Source organism: Pan troglodytes, chromosome 8 (assembly GCF_028858775.2).
Source record: "Pan troglodytes isolate AG18354 chromosome 8, NHGRI_mPanTro3-v2.0_pri, whole genome shotgun sequence".
NCBI classification, from domain to species: domain Eukaryota; kingdom Metazoa; phylum Chordata; class Mammalia; order Primates; family Hominidae; genus Pan; species Pan troglodytes.
This window is the reverse complement of record NC_072406.2, coordinates 63,064,014-63,084,431: the sequence shown is the minus strand read 5'-3', so window position 1 is coordinate 63,084,431 and position 20,418 is coordinate 63,064,014. Positions and strand designations below refer to the sequence as shown.

The window sequence follows — 20,418 nt, the reverse complement described above, 5'->3', positions numbered from 1 at the left end:
CCCACCGAGCAGAACAAGAGCCAGCCAGCTCTCTCCAATCCCAGGATATTCCAGGGATGCTGATAACGATGGGGGGCCCCAAGAAGCCTCCCTAAAGCAGGCAGGGCCTTGTGAGTGGGTGGTGGGAGGGATCAGAGCTTCCTCAGCATCTGTCAGTCCCTGGAGCATCTGAAGGGGCTCCCTACGTCAGGAGGAAAGAGTGGGGCCGGCCCCTGTGGGTTCACAGAGCCTGGCATCTGCCAGTTCCTCTGCCCTCCCTCACAGACACCCTCCACGGAGCAGCACAGCACCGAGGACAGAGGCAGCAGCCCCAAGAGCATTTTCCAAGACAACTACATTTATTCACACTTACACACGAGGCCCCCAACGCACTGCTTCCCACCCCCACTCCCCAGCCCCTTCCCCCCAGACCCTCCCTTCCTGCCCTCCCCATTCAGCCACCCTCTCCCTCCCCTACCCTCCAAAGCTAAGGCCCAGCAAGGTCAGCACTGGGGGAGAAGAAGCTTTTGACCGCTTTGGGGCATCGGATGCCAGAGCCCCATCCTTGGGGATTGGCCCCAGAGAGCCTGCTCAGAAGCCCCTACTGGCTACAATGCTGCTTCTTCTCCTTCCTGGAGACCAAGGGGTCACCCTTTCTCTTTTGAGACTGTGAGGGGCCACCCAGCCCCCAAGTCAGGGATTGCTCCCCAGAGACCCTGAGCCCAGGCCCTGGGTGGGGTGTCTTTTCAGCAGGGGACAGGCTTCCAAAGAGAGGTCGCTTCTTGGACTTCTTGGCAGCAGAAGGTGCTAGGTTGAGGCCTCTGCTCTCAGCAGATGGGGACTGATGAGTTCCCTGGGGTCCCCACTTTTCTGGGCTGAGAAGGCCCGAGGCAGGGACAGGGCTCTGGGGTAGCCACCAGGGCAGCAGCTTGTGCTGGGAACCCAAGAGGAAGGCCAGGCTGGGGAGCTCCTCCTCCTCACTTGACCCCTGAGCCAGCCCATGTGACTCCCTGACAGGAGACCCTCCAGGGAGATCCAAGGCATCCTTGGTACCCACGCCAGGGCAGGTGGGTCTGTGGTCCTGGGGAGGAGAGGTTGGCCGGGCAGCCCTCAGCCCAGGGGAATCCTGACATCCCAAAAGCACAACAGAGTCTTTGGACCTGGCCATGCCAGTGTGTGCTCTGCCTCGTCCCTGAGAGTCCCGGGCAGTCGTCTGGGGTGGGCAGGTTTCCATGCCAACCCCTTGTTGGGGGTCAGGGACGTCTCTCTCTGCTCCTTGGCCAGCTGCAAACTTAGAAGAACTTGAGTCCAACCGGGCTGTGCCATGACTAGGGGCTGCCCTCGCATGCTGTTTCTCCTTCAAGGGTAGGAGGCGCTTCTCCACTAGCTGTGGGAGGAAAGGGGGCACTTACTGGCACTGCCCCAGGTGTGAGCAGGGCCCAGGGTGGTGGAGACCAGGGCACTTAGGCAGCAGGTAGGGAAGCCTGAGGCAGCTGGGCTTTATGTCAAAGACAGAGGGTGTGGCTCTGCCGGGCATCCTGTTGGGCCTCACCACAGCTTGCATGCTGACTCCCCTCCCTGGCTCCTGTCCATCCTACTCCCTCTGAACCTGCATCTTCCCACTCCAGAGTGGCTCCCCAAGAAGCCGAGCATCCCCAGTCGGGGGGATTAGACAATCAGGTGGGCCTTGTGTGCCAGGTCCCTCCTGCCCCTAGGGTACCTGGGCAAGGGTGAGTCCTTCCTCCTGCTCCAGCTCCTGGCTTAGGGCCAAGAAATCCATCTGTGGATCTGGGAAAAGCAATTCTTCCAGGAATCGGGGATGAATGACGGCCTCCACCTGGAAACAGAAGGAAGAAGGCGTGAGCTTCCTGGGCAGGGAGTAACCTGGAGCCAAGGACACCTGGAGGAGACGCAGAAAGCAGCAAGCGCCCCGTCCCCACCGTCCTGGGGCTGTCTCATATCATGGCGACCACCAGCTACAGACACAGACCACACACCTGGTAGCATCCACACACACAGACAGAGACACACAAACCACACACAGACACACAAACAGACTCACATATGACACAGGAGAAGACACAGACACAGGTAACGTACACACTCCACACTCACACCCACACAGACACACAAACACACAGTAACAAACCACAGACACAAACACACAGCAACACACAGACACACACAATCACATACACAGACACTCAAATCCATGGAAATACACACACTGCTGAGTAGCTAAGGAACAGAGCTTAATTCCAAGGACCTGGGAGTGCCACCCCCTGGAATCCAGCAGACCCCAGCACTCCAGGCCAGCCCACCTTGGCGATGAAGTCTTTCTGGGAACACAGCTTGTCAATGTAGCTCAGGAGGCCCGGGTCTGGGGGCGTCCAGTCCTCTTCCTGTGGCTGCTTCACTTCGCCCTCTTCCCGTTGTTTCTCGGGCTCCCCCGTGGCCCCGAGGGAAGGCCCCAGCAGCTCCTCCATGATGTCCACATACTCCTGCACCACTTCTGGGGGGATCTCCTCAGGGACCTTGGTCTCTGCTGGTCTCTGGGGCCTGGGTGGTGGCTGGCGGGCCTTGGTCACTGGCCTCTGGGGCCTGGGTGGTGGCAGGCAGGCAGTCGGGGCTTTGGGGCCGGCCTTGCTGGGAAGGTACACTGAGGTAGAGAGGGAGGAGGATGGGCGTGGTGAGGGCCGCTCCTCCTGCTTGCACCACACAGGGGAGGGCAGGGCTTGGGGATGTGAAGTGGGTCCCAGCTGGGTCAGGACCACCTGAACCACAGCACCCCCGGAGGAGGCAGGAGGGGCACATCTGAGACAGCATTGCTTGGGAGGAAGTTTGGAGCCACCAATATGCCGTGTACTCTCCCCGCTCATCCCTGCTTCCTGGGCAGAGCATATGTGGAGTTTTGGACAGGCGAGGGGAGAGAGTAGCTAGGAAACTTGACCAGGTCAATACCCAACATATGCTCCTGGAAACTGTCCTGTTGGAGGGAGCAAATCCCCCTCTTGAAGGGAAGCATGGGGTGTGGGGACAGTGGCCTCCCTTGGCCCCTTTGGCCTTGGCCATGGCTCCTGTGGGAATGCGGGAAGCCATACCTCGCTGCTTGACCACCTCAGGGGCTGGGGGTCCTCGAGGTTCAAGCCTCGGTGTGGCTGGAGGAGGCAGGCACTGGGGCCCCTTCATCCATTGCGATTTCTGAATCTGCATCTCCTCCTCAGCCTCAAACTCCAGGAATCTGGGGGTGAAGGAGGCCCAGGCTGTGCTGAGAGGGTCCAGGCCCCCTCCCCCCAGGACCAGGCAGCGGCCGAGGGCAGGGAAGGTAGGAGGGAGTGCCTCGGGTGGGCTGTCCAGGCCCTCACTGTGTCCCATCCCCCAGTCCCAGGAGAAAGCTGCTCCCAGAGTTCTGGGCTCACCCTCCCTCACCCGGCCCCTGCAGAGCCCATGGCATCAACGGGGCTTCCTGACTCAACTCAGGGCCACGAGGTCCAGGAGGGTCTCGGGGGACCCCTCCTCCAGGTTTCAGCTGGCCAGGGGTGGGGTTTATGGCAGAAGGCATCAGGGATGATGCCCAGATGCAGGAGTCCTGAGGCTAGGACTGTGGGCCCCTGAAAGATAACCCAGGGGCACGAGGCCTGGGAGACCCCTGGTCAGGAGGAAGCAAAAGCTGAGCTCAGAGGACAGGGCCCCTTTCCCCTGAGGCTGCTGTCTATCTGTCTGCCTTCATGGAGGGGACTGCCCAGGAGCAAAGGCAGTCAGGCCAGAGATGGGTCCCATGGTGTCCCAGGTGCAGATCTTCCCAACACAACTCCCTGGCCAGGCTGGGATGGGAGAAAACTGACTTCTGGCCACTCCTGTGAGGAGCCTGCACCCTATTCTTGTCCATAGTCACTAGCACCCCTTCTCCCCATCCCCACAGCTGGAGGTGACCCACTTTGGGCTGTGATGCTGGCTGCTCCTGCCATGACCTCCAGTGTCAAGGCAGGGATGGCCCCAGGCCAGGCAGGGGGTGCTTCCCAATAGGCCAGGACAGAGACCCCAGAACACTCTAGGTGGCAGGAGCAGCTTCCTGAGGGAGCCAGGGGCCCAGAGTGTCCTGGGTTTCTCCACACCCTCCTCATACTCCACGTTGAGAAGCCACCACGGCCACCGGGCCTCTGTCATTCACTCTCACCCTGCCACGCAGGCCCTGCTCCCAGGACCCCAGACTCACTTTTCCGCCATCTCGTAGAAGATCATCCGGTCAAAGTTGCTCGTGTGCTGCCATTCCCGCATGGCCCGCCACAGTCCCTCCTCCAGGGTCATGGTGGGCTTCCGCCGGGCCAGAGATCGGAGAACTGGGCTGTAAACCAGTGCAGTCAGTCTCAGTCTATAAGCCCACCCTTCATCCCAAGCCCACCTGGTCCCAACACCTGGCCCCTGTCCTGCCCACACCTGTCCTGCCCACACCTGTCCTGCCATCTGTCCCTGTCCTGTTCTCCCCCATGTGGGCTCCTCAGGCCCCAGGACACACCCCCAAGATCAAACATCAACACAAGCTACCAAGTAGCCTCTCCGACTGCCCCTCGAGTCCTCAGTGTTGAGAAGTGGACTCAGTACTATGGGTGGAACATGTGTGTCTCCAACATTCCTGTGCTGAAGCCCTCAGCACCAGTGTGTCAGTATTTGGAGGCAATCAGGGTTAAAGCAGGTCATGAGCCTGGGTCCCAGTCATGGAATCCAAGCCCTGATAAGGGCAGAAGGAGACGCCAGGGCTCTTGCTCTCAGCCACGAGGAGACATAGCCAGAGACAGCTCTCTCCAGCCAGGAGGAGGGCCCTGACCAGACACCCAATCTGCTGTCACCTTGATCTGGGACTTCTGGCCTCTGGAACTGAGAGACATGAATGTGTCTTGATAAAGCACCCAGTCTACGGCATTCATTACGGCAGAGCCTGAGCTGACTGAGACAGCGTGCACACAGAATGACCTGGGGGTGAGGGTTAAAGTGCAGGTTCCAGGGCCCCAAGACTGAGCATTTAACCGGCTTCCTGGGGACTCTGGAGCAAGGCAGCCACTGGGGACGTAGCCTCAGGGCCCTGGAGCATGAGGATCAGGAGCACACATCCAGAACCAAAGCAGAGCGGTGTCCACGCCACTGCAAGCAGCAGGTCCAGATCCCACATTCCCACAGGAGCCATGGCAAAGGCCTGTGAGCCTGGGGCAACTCCACCCCAAGAATCAGGGTCCCCAGTGCACCGGGACTCCGCTCCAAGGAGGAATGCAACCAGTTCCAGGGTGCGGGAACAGCGAGATTTTGGGGGATGAAGATGGGGCCACCTTCCACCCACACCCCTAAGGGAACGGCCAGTGTGTTGCACGGTGGATGTGCTCAAGCTCCCGTTTGCTCATCAGCGGGAAACACAGGGTCACAGAGGCGCTGCAGGGTGGAGAGAGGCAGGGACTGGGAATGAAACCACAAACTCTCCCAGATGCTGACGTTGCTGCCTCACAGTCACCACAGTCCATGGCCCTGGGCTGCTGGACTCATGGTGCACTCAGAGCTATCACTGGAGCCTGTGGCTTTGGGGAGTGCTCTCCTAGATGGCCTAGTCTGGATAATGATAGTAATGGGGACAGTAATCATAACTGCTGTCATGTAATGTGTCATAGCATGTGCCAGGCACTGTGCTATGCATGTCATATGTGAGCTCAAGTTATCTCTTCACCATCCTCTGAATGAAGCATCATTGTCCCTTTTTCTAGGAGGCATTGAGGGTGAAGATGCAAATAACTGGCCGGCATCGGCCCCAGTGCAGGGCCCAAGACCATCCCCCTGTGCAGGCTCCACCACCACTGTGCTAACTGGACCTCAGCGGAACTGCGGGCATGTGCCAGGTTCCTGCTGGGCCCTGCAGCTCCTCCCGCTGGCCCCATGTGAGGTGCTCCTGGCCATCAATACTAGGTTAAAGGGGAGGCACTGGGGTGTGTACTCAAAGACCAAAACCCGAACCGTAGCTCACATCACACCAGGAACCCTCTCTGACCTGGGTCTTCTGTAGACATTATTGTGAAAATTATTGAAAGTAAGGATTGGCTGGACTCACGGGACAGTGACGGGCAGTTGAGATGAGGCCCCTGACAGTCTGTCCTGAGCCGCAGCCAGATTAATGTTGTTGAAAATGTACCTTCCCATAGTGCAGCCCATCACCCTCACAACCGCCCTGCAAGCTCCCCTGAACAGCGTGACCTCCCGTCCATCCAGCAGCCTCTTTACGTGTGAGCTGCAGGACCAGCTCCAATGCCCCGAGGACACTCACATGAGGAAGCACGAAAGCGCTTCGGTGTCAGGACTCCGGGGAAGGTGCCTCCGGGCCAGGGGCTTGTAGTGCTGCCAGAGTCGGAAGTTCTCATAGACACTCCTGGGGTTACAGGAGTCATCTGGTGGGGCCTTGGCCTGGGAGGAAGCCAGGCTGCCCTCTCCATGAGCCCCTTGTGGCCATGGCCCAGCATTCCCTTGGGACACAATGGGGGGCAACTGGGCAGCTGCTGGTGGTGGTGGTGGAAGAGGAAGGCCCTGGGACCAGCCTCCCTCACAGGCCTGGGTGCCCCCAACCATCTGGGCAGCCATAACAGGCACCACAGCAACAGCTGCCAGAAGTAGGGGAGGTGGACACACAACACCTCCACAGAGGGTGCCTGGAGCCTGCCAGACTAGGGGGGCCTGAGTTAGGACCAAGGTCTGTGCCTGAGTGGCCTTCACAGGCCCCACCTCTGTCCTCATCTGGACAAAGACGTTGGAAGCCCCGGCCCCACTCGGGCCGCAGCCATCCTGTTGTGCCACCAGAGGTGTGCTGGGGAAGGTAGACAGCACCAGAGGGCCGCCTGGAGGAACCCCTGCAGTCACAAGGAGCGGCCCGTGTGCTGGGCCGGGAGCGGGTGTGGTGAAGGGCAGAGCCGTGAACACAGACAGGGAGGTGCCAGGGTTCATGGTCACGCCCAGTCCCAGCACTGGGTATGCTGTGGAGACAAAGGAAAGAGGTGAATGAGCTGGGGTCTCCAGGTCCACACTAGTCACTGGGGAATCAGAGGGGAGTCCCAACAGCTAAGGGCGTAGGACAGGGAAACTGCAGCTTGCAAATGTCCCTGAGTGTGCATCGGATGCTCTGTTCCTCCACGGAGAGTCGCTCCACTAGAGAGCCTGGCCCCGGTCACCAAGACTCCCTGACCCTTGTCTCCCAAGAAGTAACAGCCAAGCCTTCGCTGCCCGAGGGTCTCCCTCGGGTGTCCCTGGCAGACCCTGTCAGCCTCACAGGCATTTCCCAAGCCATGGGTCAGGGATGAGTCTCTCAGCGGCCTGGTGGTCCTCAGCGTGCTCAGCAACAGGTGAGGGGCCTACCCCAGGGCAGTGCTCGGCACTCAGAAGGCCGACAGGAAGCCAGAAGCTTCCGAATATTATGGCCCCATCTCCTCTTCAATCTTCCTTTTCCTGAAGCTCTTGTGAACCCCTTTCTTTCCCAGCTCAGACATAACAAAACAAAACCACTGGATGGAAATCTTTCCCAAGCCAGCGCCCTAGGAACCCTGAAGATAATCCATAACTCGTCATGCCCAGCATGCAAGTGATTGTCCTGGCACCACCCACAGCAAGTGCTAAATAGGGGTCAGATTCGGGCCACCCTTTCCGCAGTACTCGATGGTCCCGGCTGCCACTCAGGAAGCTCTGTTCCCAGGGAGCAGGTCTGAGAGGCAGTGGTGGAGTCCCCTCAGACAGTGTCACTGCATAGCCAGCAAAAGCCACACACGATTAGAACACAGCCAGCAAATGGCGAGCAGCAGGGCTATCAGGGGAGGTGTCTAGGGATTTTCACAGCTGCTGGTCATGTTACAATAGGTAGTGGGACAAGGAGCCCATCCCGCGTCCTTCTCCTTTAAGCTCCCAATAACTGAACATAGTGACCAACCGAAAACCAGGGGTTCTTGGGCCATGGGCCGGGTGAGGCAAAGTTGTCTGGAACTCATCCCTGTTCAATAGGACCTCATGCAGTCTCTAGTCAAGGGGAATAAGGGATACAGCACATCATTCAGGACACATATCCTAACTTGAATAATAATAATAAGAGAACCATCTTCCTATTTGTGCACTACTCTCCTTCCTCTACTGAAAAGGAAACCAGACTTTCCAGACCCTTCCACTGAGAACCAGCAAGAATCCACACCTGCCCCCCGTTCATGAGGTAGTATAAATGGAATAGGAGCAAATTCTTCATCTCCACAGTAACACAAAGTGCAGAGGACAGGCCATGAGCTAGCAGACAAGAGGAAGTGGGTCTGAAGACCTGAGCTTCCACAAAAGGGCAAACAATTCAGAACAACTCAGGAAACCCAGGCCCTGTGTTGCCTGAACTTCCTCATCTGCCCCCACCCCTGTTAAATCAAAGCCAACAGCTACCTGAACTGATGGAGAAGCCATCTCTAGGGAGACAGCTGAGGGGCTCTGGGCTGTGGCAGTTACAGTAGCCCCCAGCCTCGCCCACACAGGGGCTGTCACTACATGCTCTGTCACAGCCAACCCACCCAACAGTTTTCTGGCTGAGACCACTTCTCCCCACTCCTCCCTAAGATCTAGAAAACTCCAGTCCAAATCTCTCTGAACACTATGGAAGGGCACCTTCCAGGTGCCTGAAGATATGGCACAGGGTTCAGGCTTGCCTATCATCCTCCCGGGGCCACCGCCACAACATGATCCCACCACTCCCTACAAACACAAAATGACGTGACCTGTCTCCTTCTAGAAAGGATCAATCCATCCACTCTGTCCTTTCTCCTACATGGCGTATTCCCCCAGGCATCTTGTTCCACCTCTAAGGGGCCGTCCTCCCTAAACACAGACTCAGGGTGCCATGGCCATCCCCAGGTGTGATGTCCTTGGGGACATCCAGTCTTCCCTCCCTCGTCAACATCAGCCCTATCAACTGTCCCCGGGGCAGTGTCAAATTTGAATTCCTAAGGAGTTGAGGCATGGCAGACTCAGATAATGCCCCCATCCCTACAGGCTTACCTCCATTTGAAGCCATCCCCTCAGGCTGGGCACTGACCACCGTTGTCTGGCAGTTTCCGCAATGAGAAAAGCCAAGGGTAAGACCCAGAGAGTGACCTGGCTCAGCAGATGCTCCTGAGTCCAACTGAAGCAGTTAAAATTTGAATGTAACAGGTTTTTGGAACATAGGACCCCAGACATTCTGCAGAGGGGGAGGGGCAGTGGGCAGCCGGTAGGGGTGGGGGACATTCTGTGAAGGGCTTCGGCCATTAGGCAGGAACCTGAGTTTCCCTTCCAACTGGAAGGCAGCAGCAGAGATGGCGTGTGCCTCTTTAGGCAACTTTTAAATTGTCCTTCTGACTCACAGCAAAAGCTTCTACCTGATGTCCCCTTTACTTCCATTCTTTATCAACAGACCTACTTTCGTGCCAATCAACCCATGCTCCTTCCCACTTTGGCTCTTTCCCAGTCTTGACGAGTTTCAACAGCGGCCTCACTTCGTGAACAAAATTCAAAACACATCTTCAGTCTGAGAAACACGGGGGTTCTTAGGAAGGCAAGGGGACTGGGTGTTTGAAATCAGAATGGTCTCAGCCGATCCAGACTATTAGGTGGCTGTGTGCTTATCATTGTTTAGGAAGCAATCCTTGTACCCCCAGGTACATGCAGCCCTCTTCTGCTGTGCAACTCTACCTCAATCTTAGCTGAGAAGATCAACGGAGAGCAATTCAAGCAAAATCATGGTAAACTTACCAAAACAAAACAAACCGTAAATGCTTTGGAGATCTTTCTGAGGACTTGATCTTTTACCATGGGGCAAACTTAAATGATTTTCAATCAATAACTTCATCTAAGAGGGATGTTGAAGCAAAATACCATACTCAGATACTGAAGAAGGGCAGAATTTTTGGTTGCTTCCTCCCTTGTCAAGTCAGTCAACTGATGCTTTCTCAAGATTCTCACACATGGCTTTGATACAGGATTTGAATGAGCCTTTTTCTGAGCCAGTGATACTAAAAATATATTGTGGAAGTTTCTTGTCTTAATTCTGCAATTGCTTCTGTACATGTTTGAAGTCCTAGACCCCAGGAGGAGAGACAATCAAATTAGCAAAAGGTAATTTGTGAAGACTGGCCATGGGAGGTGGTGGCTAAAAGTCCTCCGGCCCCTGCTCTGTGAGCATCCCCACAGAAAGTCCTGGGCCGCACTGACAGCTGAGAAAGAACATCTCAGGGCTTGGATCCCCTGTTCAGAGGACACATGCTCCTCCACCCAGTAGAGGAATGGCAGCTCCATGCTGTGTCCTGCAGAGCTCTCAGTCTCTGCACTTGAGGCCCTGGACCTGCATCAACGTGAAGGCTCTTCAGTGTATCACGTGGAGACAGACGATAGGAATCCTGCAAATGAGCAGAAAGGATGTGACGATTAAAGTTTTTTCTGAAGCTATTACAAACTTAAGTCAGTGAGTTGCTTCTTTACTAGTTTTTTATTGCCAACTGGAATTCTACACTGTGTTGCAGAGTCAAGGGTGGGGAGCGTGAAATTGTTCCCTTACTATCTGCTGCTTTATCGACTGAAATTGATCAAGGCTACAACAAAAACATTTCTAGAAATCATTTGAATGCGGTAGGAAAAACTCTGGGAATGGAGTCAGAAGAAAGTATATTTTGGAGTGTGTTTTCAGGTCTAAAATTCTTTGCCAGAAATACTCTTTAATGGAACCTCCAGACTGAGTAGGAAAACAGGGCATACTATTTTTTGAAAGGCATGAGCAGGAATGAAATAAATGCCATCCAAAGGGAATGCAAGACATGCAATTCGAGGATACCTTGCTTTAGGATAAACCCTCCAAAGGTAAACCTTTCAGCAAGGGTTTTACCTAAGTGCATGGACTGCAGGTTTGTATTACCGAAAATTAGGAGTGGTCACAGCGGACGTGCTGGTTTCTCAGAGGCACGGTCATGGAGGTTCCAATGAGGGGGCTTGTCTGGCCCCAGGAAGCGCCCAGGTGCCGCCTCCCTCCATTTCCACATCTCCAGCGGGGCCTTCCCAGGGCGGGCTCCTGGCCTGCCCTGTGCGCTGCCACACGAGCCTTGAGGCAGGCGAGGTTCCAGCGCGAGGCCGGCCGCCCTCAACTGCTCCCAGCGTGAGGCCGGCCGCCCTCAACCGCTCCCAGCGCCGGTTGCGGCGGTTTATGGCAGGGAGACGCGCAGCGCGAGAGCAAAGGGCGGTTACCCAACGGCCTTCGCTCTCATGGCGTCCTTCTTGATGTTACCTACAAATAAAACCAAGGGTGATTAGAAGGTAATCACCTCCTGGTCATGCTCCCACTGGTCACCAGTGTCCGCGGGGCGACCCCACATTGTGACCAGAGCAGGCCTGTGGCTGCGCTCAAGGTGGGATCGTTCATAGCTTTCCTAGCGGGGGCCCTGCGGGACGCCCAGGCCGCGCTCCTTTCCCTTGCTCACCTGGACCTGAAGTGATGGGGGAGGTGTAACAATGCAGTGGGAATGCCAAAGTGTGTCTCAGCCGTGCCTTTCACATTCCAAACAATGCAAAAGCTTGAAGAAAACCTCAGCAGTTGAAACCGTGATGCGGTTCAGCAAAGAAGTAGCTCCTGTCCTGGTAAAACAGTGAAGTTCTCACGGACGACCTCATTGAGTGAGTTGTGAAGCTTGTTGACTTGATCAGAATGATCAGCCAGCATGCATGTTCTAATACGCTGATTTGTCACTGATAGGAGCAGCTGCAAAGTGGAAGAACAGGCCTTCAGTCATAGTCTGTTCACTTGGTAGCACAAGTTGGTTGTGGATGCAAGAGTGTGGCCAAAGTCAAGAAAAGCTCCCATGAGAATCGCTTACTTATGTGGAATTTACAAATAAAAAGTAGTGGTATATTATTTGTAAATTGTAGGCTACACATGTATCTAAAATTTACTGCACACATGTGTGTTATCTTGGGTGGTTGGGTTAGTGTGTACTTGAGAATGTCAGGAAGATTTATTTTGGATTTTGGAGGGTGTGAGATTTGTGGGGGTGGTTTTGTGTATGTGAAAATGTGTTTATATGAATTCTTAGTTTGGAATTTGATATGCATTTAATTGGTGAGAATCTAATATGTATTCACATGTGTGGGTTGGTTGTGTCTGTGTGGAGATTGCAGATTAAAGAAGGTCATAACTGGGCTGGGCAGTATTGTGGAACTGTATGTGTATTTGGGGATATGAGGTGGCATGTTTGCATATTTGTGGCGTGTTAGTTAATTGCGGGTATATTTAGGGCATGTAGACAACTACATGAGTATTGAGTTTGTGTGTGCGTTCAAGGGCGTGGCAGTTTAGATGAAGGTTTTGTGGAGCTATGTGCTTGTGTTTTGCAGTAAGTGGTTATTAGGGTTATATATTCTGGGAATTTAGTATGTGTGTGTCTGATAGAGAGATGGGGTTCTCTTTTTATACAGGAGAGTGGGAGAGTTGAATTTATATGTATTAGAGGTATGTGATATGGTTATTGGTTAGTACTTGGCAAGGTGGGAACTGGTTCATACTAGATTGGGATAATTTGGGATTGGGAAGTGTTTTTATGGGTATTTATAAATGATATGCTGGAGATATTTCTGTGCATCTTGGGTGTGTATACTGGTTTGTGTGTATATTTATCAGCAGATAGATGAATTATCTAAGTCTGTTTATAGAATATGGGATTGTTAGTATTTTAAGTGTATTTCTTTGGAGAATGCTAGGATGTTCGTACATGTGTTTGGGCATGTTTAGGGGATGAGGTGAGGAGGTTGTATTCCGGAGATGTAGCATATTGATTGGATAGTGTTTCGGGGGATTTATACACTCAGGGATTGGGGATATTTTTGTGAGTTTGTATGTGCCCATGGGTATATGAAAGTTGTGTGCGTATATTAGAGCATTATTGGTGTTTTTGTGTGTTTTTTTTTTTTTTTTTGTATTGGTTTTACCTGGGAGGGTGAGGTGTGTATTCATGGGTAGTTTGTGAGTGTGTATAAGAGGGGTTTTGGGTATATTAAGACTTAGTGGTCCTCTGTGTCTGTTGTGAAATGTAATACTCGCAGAATTTGGTGTTGCCACTTGTATCTGTGTTCTCAGAATTTGTGAGGTGGACTTATATGTATTTGATAAAAATAGTTTGTGGTTCTGTGTGTATTTGAGTTTATGTGGCTTCTGTGTTTTGTATTCTGGGAGATGTGGGAGGTTCAGTGCATGTATTTGGAAACAGAGAGGCTGTGTAGGTTGTGTTTGGATTCAAGAATCATGGATTCCTATATTTTAGAGCTGTGGGATTGTATGTGATTCTTTTTCTGGGTGATGCATGACACAAGTGTTGTATACCTTGTGATTTTTTTTGAGCCTATGCCTATAGGATTTTCATTATGTACTGTTAACAAATCTACTGAAAAGGATTTTCTTAAAAAAACAACAAAAGAAAAAAATAGAAATTTGATTCCACTGAGCTGTTTGCAAATCAAGGAGTCCCAGCCTTCAGTGCAAAACAAAGGTACACTCTGAAAGAACAAAGAGAGGTATTATCTTTTACAGAGAAATTCGTTCTCAGATTCCCAATCTTGTTCACTCTGCAAATGAGGGATACAAGCTTGTTTATTTCTGATTGGCTGATGCAAGTCACAGTATATTTCTTAAGTCCATATGATGAAATGGTACCCCTTGATTCAGGTGACATAAACAGGAACAGACAGCTGTGAAAGTCCCAAAGTGACACAAGTACGTGGTTTTTGCAGGAAGCAGGGTAAATGTGTGCGACTTGCAGTCAGCAAATGGCTGCTTGGCTCCATTTTGAGTTTAGGCCCAGTTAGCCACTCGTGATCAGCCCTTTCAGGGTTCACAGTATATATGGGTATATATGGGTACTGTGTTCATTGAACATGTTTGTATTTGGGCACGTATATATATACGTATATGGTTTTAGCAGTGAGGTGAGCATTTGGGGTGGGTAGAGTTTTGTCTGCAAATTTAAGTAATAATTGGGCAGGCCATCTGTGTATTTAGGGTACAGGTAGCAGTTGTGTTGCTGGTGGGCTGGTTCAGGTTCTTGACTTTGCTGCACAAAAGAAGTCTTACTTTGAGAGTGAGTCCAACGTAAAAGTAAGCAAGAGAGGTTACTGCAAAGTGAATGTACACTCTGACAGCTGATCAGAGTGGGCTGCTGAAAGGTGAGACAGCATTGACTGACACTGGGGAAACCTCCTTTATGGGAGCCTTACATGACTATTCATGAAGGGGTGGGAAGGGGTGTCACTGTTAAGCACTCTCTGGGCTGTTCTCTGGACGTGCATGCGCTATTGCTGCACATGCTAGTGCCTATATCAGGTGAACCATTAACATCTTAAATCTCTACCCAAGGGTGTGTTTTTCACTGTTATAGTGAGCACTGGTCAACCCAGGGACACTAATCATGGGTTTTCGCACTTGTGCGAATTTGGGGATATTCCCTTCTTCTTTTCCACCTCCTTACTGCAGGACCTCCTTGTGCACTGTCGGATGGTTTGTTCTCTTCATCTGTTTAGCAAGTTTGTTCTCCTTTAATGGAGGCTATGACCACCCTATCCTATCTCAGTTGTGTGTGTCTGTTCAGGATATATGAGGAGGTTGTGTTCTGGAGGTACCTGGTTTGGTTTTGTTTTTATATTTGGGGTGAGAGTTGAGGGTCCTACTCAGGGTGCAGGTAGATTGTGTACACGTATTCCTATGAAAGGATGTGGCTGTGCTGGAGCTGGCTTGTACTAGCTTGGGGTAGCCACTGGGCACGGCACATCTCTTCTCATCTCTGTGTTCAGTGGCGTTAGGTTGGTAGTTTAAAATTAGTCATGCTGAGATATTTACACCACATAATCATCACAATTCTAGGCTTTCCTATTTCCCCCTGGAGAGCATTTTATTAAGCAGTTAGCAACACACCCCGGGGCAGGTGTGTGTGTGTGTGTGTGTGTTCAGGATCTGTAAGCAAATGTTTGTATGAAGCAAGAATATTGAGGCTTTAATGGGTGTGTATTCTGGGGATTCTATGTGTATTGTAGTGATGCAGAATGACCAGGGAGCATGGTTGAGAATGACCCTCCCTGGTCATTCTGCATCACTGTGTTACTCCTAAATAGTTGGTTCATTCTTAGGGCCAAAGAATCCATATAAATGGTAGTTTCTTGCTCTTCCTCCCACAGATGGATGCAGGGGTACCTGCACCTTAGGCAGGTGTTTGCTCCTTCATCTGGGTCCTCAGATGGGTGGGCCTGGTAGACAGAACACTGTGCAGAGCAGAACTTTTCTAGATATTGTCCGTGTGATCGGCACAGTCAGAAAGATGTGGGGTTTCCAGGACAGGAGGTCAGATGTGCCATGTCTTCTCTCAGTCCTGATGTCCCTGCTGATTCCTCTGGGGCATGGCGAGTGACAAGGACACCCTCTAACATGCGTTTCACGAGATGAAAGCCTGCAGAACCTGTGCCTGCACTACCATCTGCCCCCTGGGTGGGGATACTGTTGGGTGTCAGGCTGAGAGCTGGGCCACCAGTTCTCAACCAACCTGTCCCCATGGAAACCTGAGGCTTCGGGGCTAAGGCAGGACCTCCAGTAGGTACCCAGTGTTGAGAATACGTGTTGGCTTCTGTGTTAGGAGTTTTATCTCAGTGGAGTCTTGGTGAAAAGAGGGACTCAAAGGCATGTGACATTTTCTTCTTTCTCTGGTGAAGTGAGGAATGAATGTTGACCATTTCTTTCTGAAGTTCCGTACAGAAAATGTATACTCAGCCTGAGGAGCCAAGGTGATTCCTTAGCTGCTCTTGGAGAAGGTGTCATCTGCTCTTCACAAGGAGTCTTCAGGCACAAGGGCCTGAATCTGACTTCTCGTGGAAAGCATTAGGCAGAGCTTCACAGTCCCACCTAGAGCTGGGCTGTAATTCTAGGGACAAAGTGGAGGAGCAACAAGGAAGTTGTGGGGAGCACACCTTTAGAACCTGGGCCTGGGGAGGGCAGGCCAAGGAAGCCTGAGTTTACATGGGCTCAGGTCCTGGGGCAGAAGCCAGACACAGAGCCTGGGCAGCCAGATTCGCTCCGGCCTGGGTTGTGGGTGGGGATGAGCCTCCTCTTGTGCTCCTGTCTGGGGCACCCCTGAGCTGGAGGCGAAGGTCTTAGTTGCACCTTGGCAGGGATGGACAGCCAGGCCTGGTGCTAAGGAGTGAGGAGGGTAGAGTCAAGGAGAGGAGGCACCGATCTGTGTCCCTTCAGCAATCTGGAGCATGATGTTAGATCCTGTTAGGGCGACCTCCCACTCGCATCTCCTGGATCTTCTGTCACTGGGAGGCTCAGGACCCCAAGAGAGTATGGATTCAGTTTCCCCTGATGTGTTCATCTGGTTCTGGGTCCCCATTCTCTCAGCATGTTGGGTGCTGGCCCTGCAGGTGTGGGAGAAGGCTGGCAGGGGTGGGGGTCAGTGAAGTGACACGGGCAGAGCTGGGCAGGCTCTGTCCTGAGGAGTGCTGGGAGCTGGGTTCTGGAGAGACAGGGAAGCCCTCCTGAGAAAATGTGGCTCTGATGTTTCTGAGAACCCTCTCAACAGGTTCTTTCCAAAGGCTCAGGATGCCCCTGGAGTGGCAAGTGCATCTCAGCTTCATGTTTCTTTTTTTTTTTTTTCTTTTCTTTTCTTTTTTTTGAGACAGAGTCTCCCTCTGTTGCCCAGGCTGGAGTGCAGTGGCACGATCTCGGCTCACTGCAAACTCCGCCTCCCGGGTTCTAAGCCATTCTCCTGCGTCAGCCTCCGGAGTAGCTGGGATTACAGGCATGCACCACCAAGCCCAGCTAATTTTGTATTTTTAGTAAAGACGGGGTTTTGCCATGTTGGCCAGGCTAGTCTCGAACTCTAACCTCAGGTGATCCACCTGCCTTGGCCTCCCAAAGTGCTGGGATTACAGGTGTGAGCCATTACACCTGGCCAGCTTCATGTTTCTGATTGGGTCACCCAACCTTCCATTAGTTTCTCTATTGCACATGGGGCCACAAGCCCAGCAGAGGGAGCCACGTGATGGAGGTGTCCACCTGCTGACCCCACAGCCACCACCTCCTCCCTCAGACTCACCCGAGGATTTGTGGGCCTTGCTCCTTACCAGGAGTCGCCTTCTGGCCTTTTCTTCCTCGTGGTGAATCCTCCCGCCAATAAAATGTGCCAACATCACTTCCTTTAATGTTCTAATAGCCACTTCCCTGTGGTACAAATGGATTCCTGGTGGTTCTTGCTGCCCCCTCATGTCCTGCCCTAACATAATGAGGGTATGTTGCACTAGTTGTATTGTGTTTCATTGGCAGAATGGAGCTCTGTCTGCTTTTATAATATATGTCTTTAAAAAAATGCACTGTAATGTATACCAGGTAGATCTTCTTGGATTTCTTTGTTTTGAAATGGGTAGTCATGGATCCTGAGTTTTAGGGGAGAAGTACATGTGTCTCTTGGTCTTGAATCAGCACAGAAAATCTCCCATGCAGGTTGCATGAATGGCAATTGCTAGAATCGCTGAGGTTGGCCTAAGCCATTTGTTCTGGGCTCAATATTTTTGAGGAGTGTATGTCATGAAATGTATCCTGCACCACCCCCTTCTCTCTATGAACAGAAGATATCGTCAACTGTGTGCTGAGTGGCCCCTCTGTCCAGCCCCTTAGAAGCCTCTGACTGTTCTGTTTCCCAGGAGCTGATAGGAAAAAGGATATGTTCCCATCTCAGTCCTCACTGGGCCCTGGTGCCCTATAGTGACACAGCAGTGGGTCTGAGAACACTCAGAAGGAAACAGTGAGGCCACTGAGGAACTGCCCCTTCAAAGGAGGCTGTTCTGATGCCCACTGCAGGAGCCTGGGGTCAAAGGAAGGAGACTCAGTGGGCAAGACCAGGAAAGGCAGAATGGGCTGACCAGGGAAGGCAGAATCGGCCAGCCAGGCAGACACTAGGAACAGAGCAGGGAGAGCTGGGGGTCGGGAATGGAGTGGGAGGCAGGCTTTGACTGCACAAAGAGGTGGAGGGGGCATGTCAGCGCATATGAAGCCCCCCTACACACAAGAGTCCCCAGCCTCTCCTTCCTTGCCCAGACCCATTTCCTGGGGCTGTAAGTAGGGAACACTGGGGGAATGTCAGCTTGGGGCTCAGTGGTCTAGGCCTTCTTGCAGATCAAGACTTTATTCAACCATCCTTTGAGTAATAAGTATGTCCATGGTGTCTGCAGGTTAGAATTGGGATATTTAAAGAGACCAGGGCCTTCTCTTGGGAGTCACCCAAGGTTCCTAATGAGAGGTGGAGGCAAATGTAGCTGGAGGTATCCCAGGAGGGACAAGCCCAGGCCCAGCTTGGGAAGCAGGTGGTAGGAGATGGGGTGTTCTACCAGCAAGGACACAGCTGCTGTGCTGACAGTGGGCACTGGAAAGGGCTGTGGTTGGGTGATCCTCCCCCATGAGGACCCCTTATTGTAGGGGGAGCTTCATTGCCAGAAGATGTAACTGAAATGTTACTTCCTGTATGAAATGTCTTCTCTGCACTCAGCACTCCCCTAGTGGCAGGGAAGTTTCTCAAGGGGCAGCCATGGTCAGGTCAAGGGTACAGGCTCTGGAGCCAGACTGCTGGCTCAAATCCCAGAAGCCCCAGTGTATACCTGACCTTTGTGACCTTGGGCAAGTATTTTAACCTCTCTGAGCCTCAGCTTACTTATCTGTAAAATGAGGATAATAGTGCTAACTCCACGGGGTTATAAAGATTGGCATTCATACATGTAAATTGCTTGGAGCAGTGAAGGCTGTACTGTAGGTGCATATGGCATAACTGTTAGCTAATGTGATTACTAGTCCATACGGAACATAACTGCCCATTTCCCTAGTATAGGCCCCCTCCCATCCACACTCAGAGCCCCCTCTTCTGATGGCCCCAGGGGAGCATGGGCTCCCTGCTCTTGCCCCTAAATCCCCAACTTCAACCTCTGTCTCGTAGCAAAATTAATGCTGGAAACCTCTGCTCCTACAGGATTTAAACCTCAGACACAGGGAGCTGACCTATTCACCTTAGAATCCTCTGGGGCACCCATTACAGTGTCTGTACCAAGGAGGCAACAAAGAACGGCGGAACAGACTGGAGCAGAAGGACAACCCAGCAGAGCCAAGCCAAATCACTGACCCTCAGAGGCCTGATGTGAATGCTTATGGCTTCAGTCCATTGGATTCTGCAGTAATCTGCCGATCTACAGTATTACCACAGTAAATAACCGATAGACCTGAAAACGAATGCATGCCTCGTGCCAAAATTGCAGGAAACCTCACCAGTAGAAACAATTTTATATGAGGGAATGTACTCTCTCCTTTGCATTTTTCCTCAAATCTATATTTTTAGCCCCTCACTTGTCTCTACAGAGCCTCAGTTGCTTAATTTAATTGCTGACTGAACATCTCCAGGAAACTGTGTGTACGTGTTTGTATTCATCGTATATTTATTTATTATCTGTTTACTTCCATGGGATATAGTCTCCGTAAGAGAGTAGTCATCATTGTATTTGTTGATGCTTAATAAATAATCATTGAATGGGCCGGCTGTGGTGGCTCATGCCTGTAATCCCAGCACTTTGGGAGGCCGAGGTGGGCAGATCACAAGGTCAGGAGATTGAGACCATCCTGGCTAACATGGTGAAACCCTGTCTCTACTAAAAATACAAAAAATTAGCTGGGCATGGTGGTGGGTGCCTGTAGTCCCAGCTACTCAGAAGGCTGAGGCAGGGGAATGGCGTGAACCCAGGAGGCGGAGCTTGCAGTGAGCCGAGATTGCGCCACTGTGCTCCAGCCTGGGTGACAGAGCGAGACTCCGTCTCAAAAAAAATAAAAAAATAAAATAATCATTGAATGAAGGAATCAAAGAATGTGGTCCCAGGTTGGGTGCCCTTAGTTCAGTCCCTGAGAATTTATGAGTATAATGTTTTGCTTTTTAAAAAGTGAAAAAAGGGAGCATAGTTGCATTGGAGAAGTTAAACTATGACTCGGGCCCCCAAACAGTCTCACCTGACCCCATGTGCTGCTGTGGGACTAAAGTGTCTCAATAGAACTGTCCTTAGTCAGCCGCTTTATACCTGCTTGGATTAGCCACTGGATACGAAGCTTCCCCAGAAAGAGGAGAGAACTCAGCACGGGTGCTCTCCATAGCTGAAGCAACCCTGGGAGAGCCTGAGAGCCAAGTCTATCTTCCAACAGTATTCCCAGCAAATGGTGAAACAAGTCATTCATCAAGGAGGGATCTAGGTGGCTGATGCCTGCATCGACCACAGTCTGCCTCTGTTCAGCTTGAATCCATTTCTTCATTTGTAGTCTGAGGGTGGAAGACAAATGCATGTGTCTGCATGTTCAGGATTGTAGGAGGTGGAGGT

General features: G+C 52.2%; 1 protein-coding gene and 1 long non-coding RNA gene across 2 annotated transcripts; one reads left to right on the top strand and one right to left on the bottom strand.

The window, feature by feature from the left end:
• Window positions 1–315: 315 nt before the first annotated feature.
• Window positions 316–10,044, bottom strand: LOC107973225 (NUT family member 2D-like). The gene is made up of 7 exons (XM_054659600.2): window positions 9,022–10,044; window positions 6,281–6,980; window positions 4,196–4,324; window positions 3,081–3,220; window positions 2,301–2,638; window positions 1,700–1,816; window positions 316–1,366 (listed from the first exon to the last, which is right to left on the bottom strand). Exons 1-7 carry the CDS (start codon window positions 9,035–9,037, stop codon window positions 581–583), a joined length of 2,226 nt encoding a protein of 741 aa, XP_054515575.1. The 5' UTR covers window positions 9,038–10,044; the 3' UTR covers window positions 316–580.
• On the top strand, window positions 9,196–19,591 carry LOC129136108 (uncharacterized). Its single transcript, XR_008537391.2, has 2 exons — window positions 9,196–10,898; window positions 19,035–19,591. It is a non-coding gene; the product is annotated as an uncharacterized LOC129136108 (long non-coding RNA).
• The last annotated feature ends 827 nt before the right edge of the window (window positions 19,592–20,418 follow it).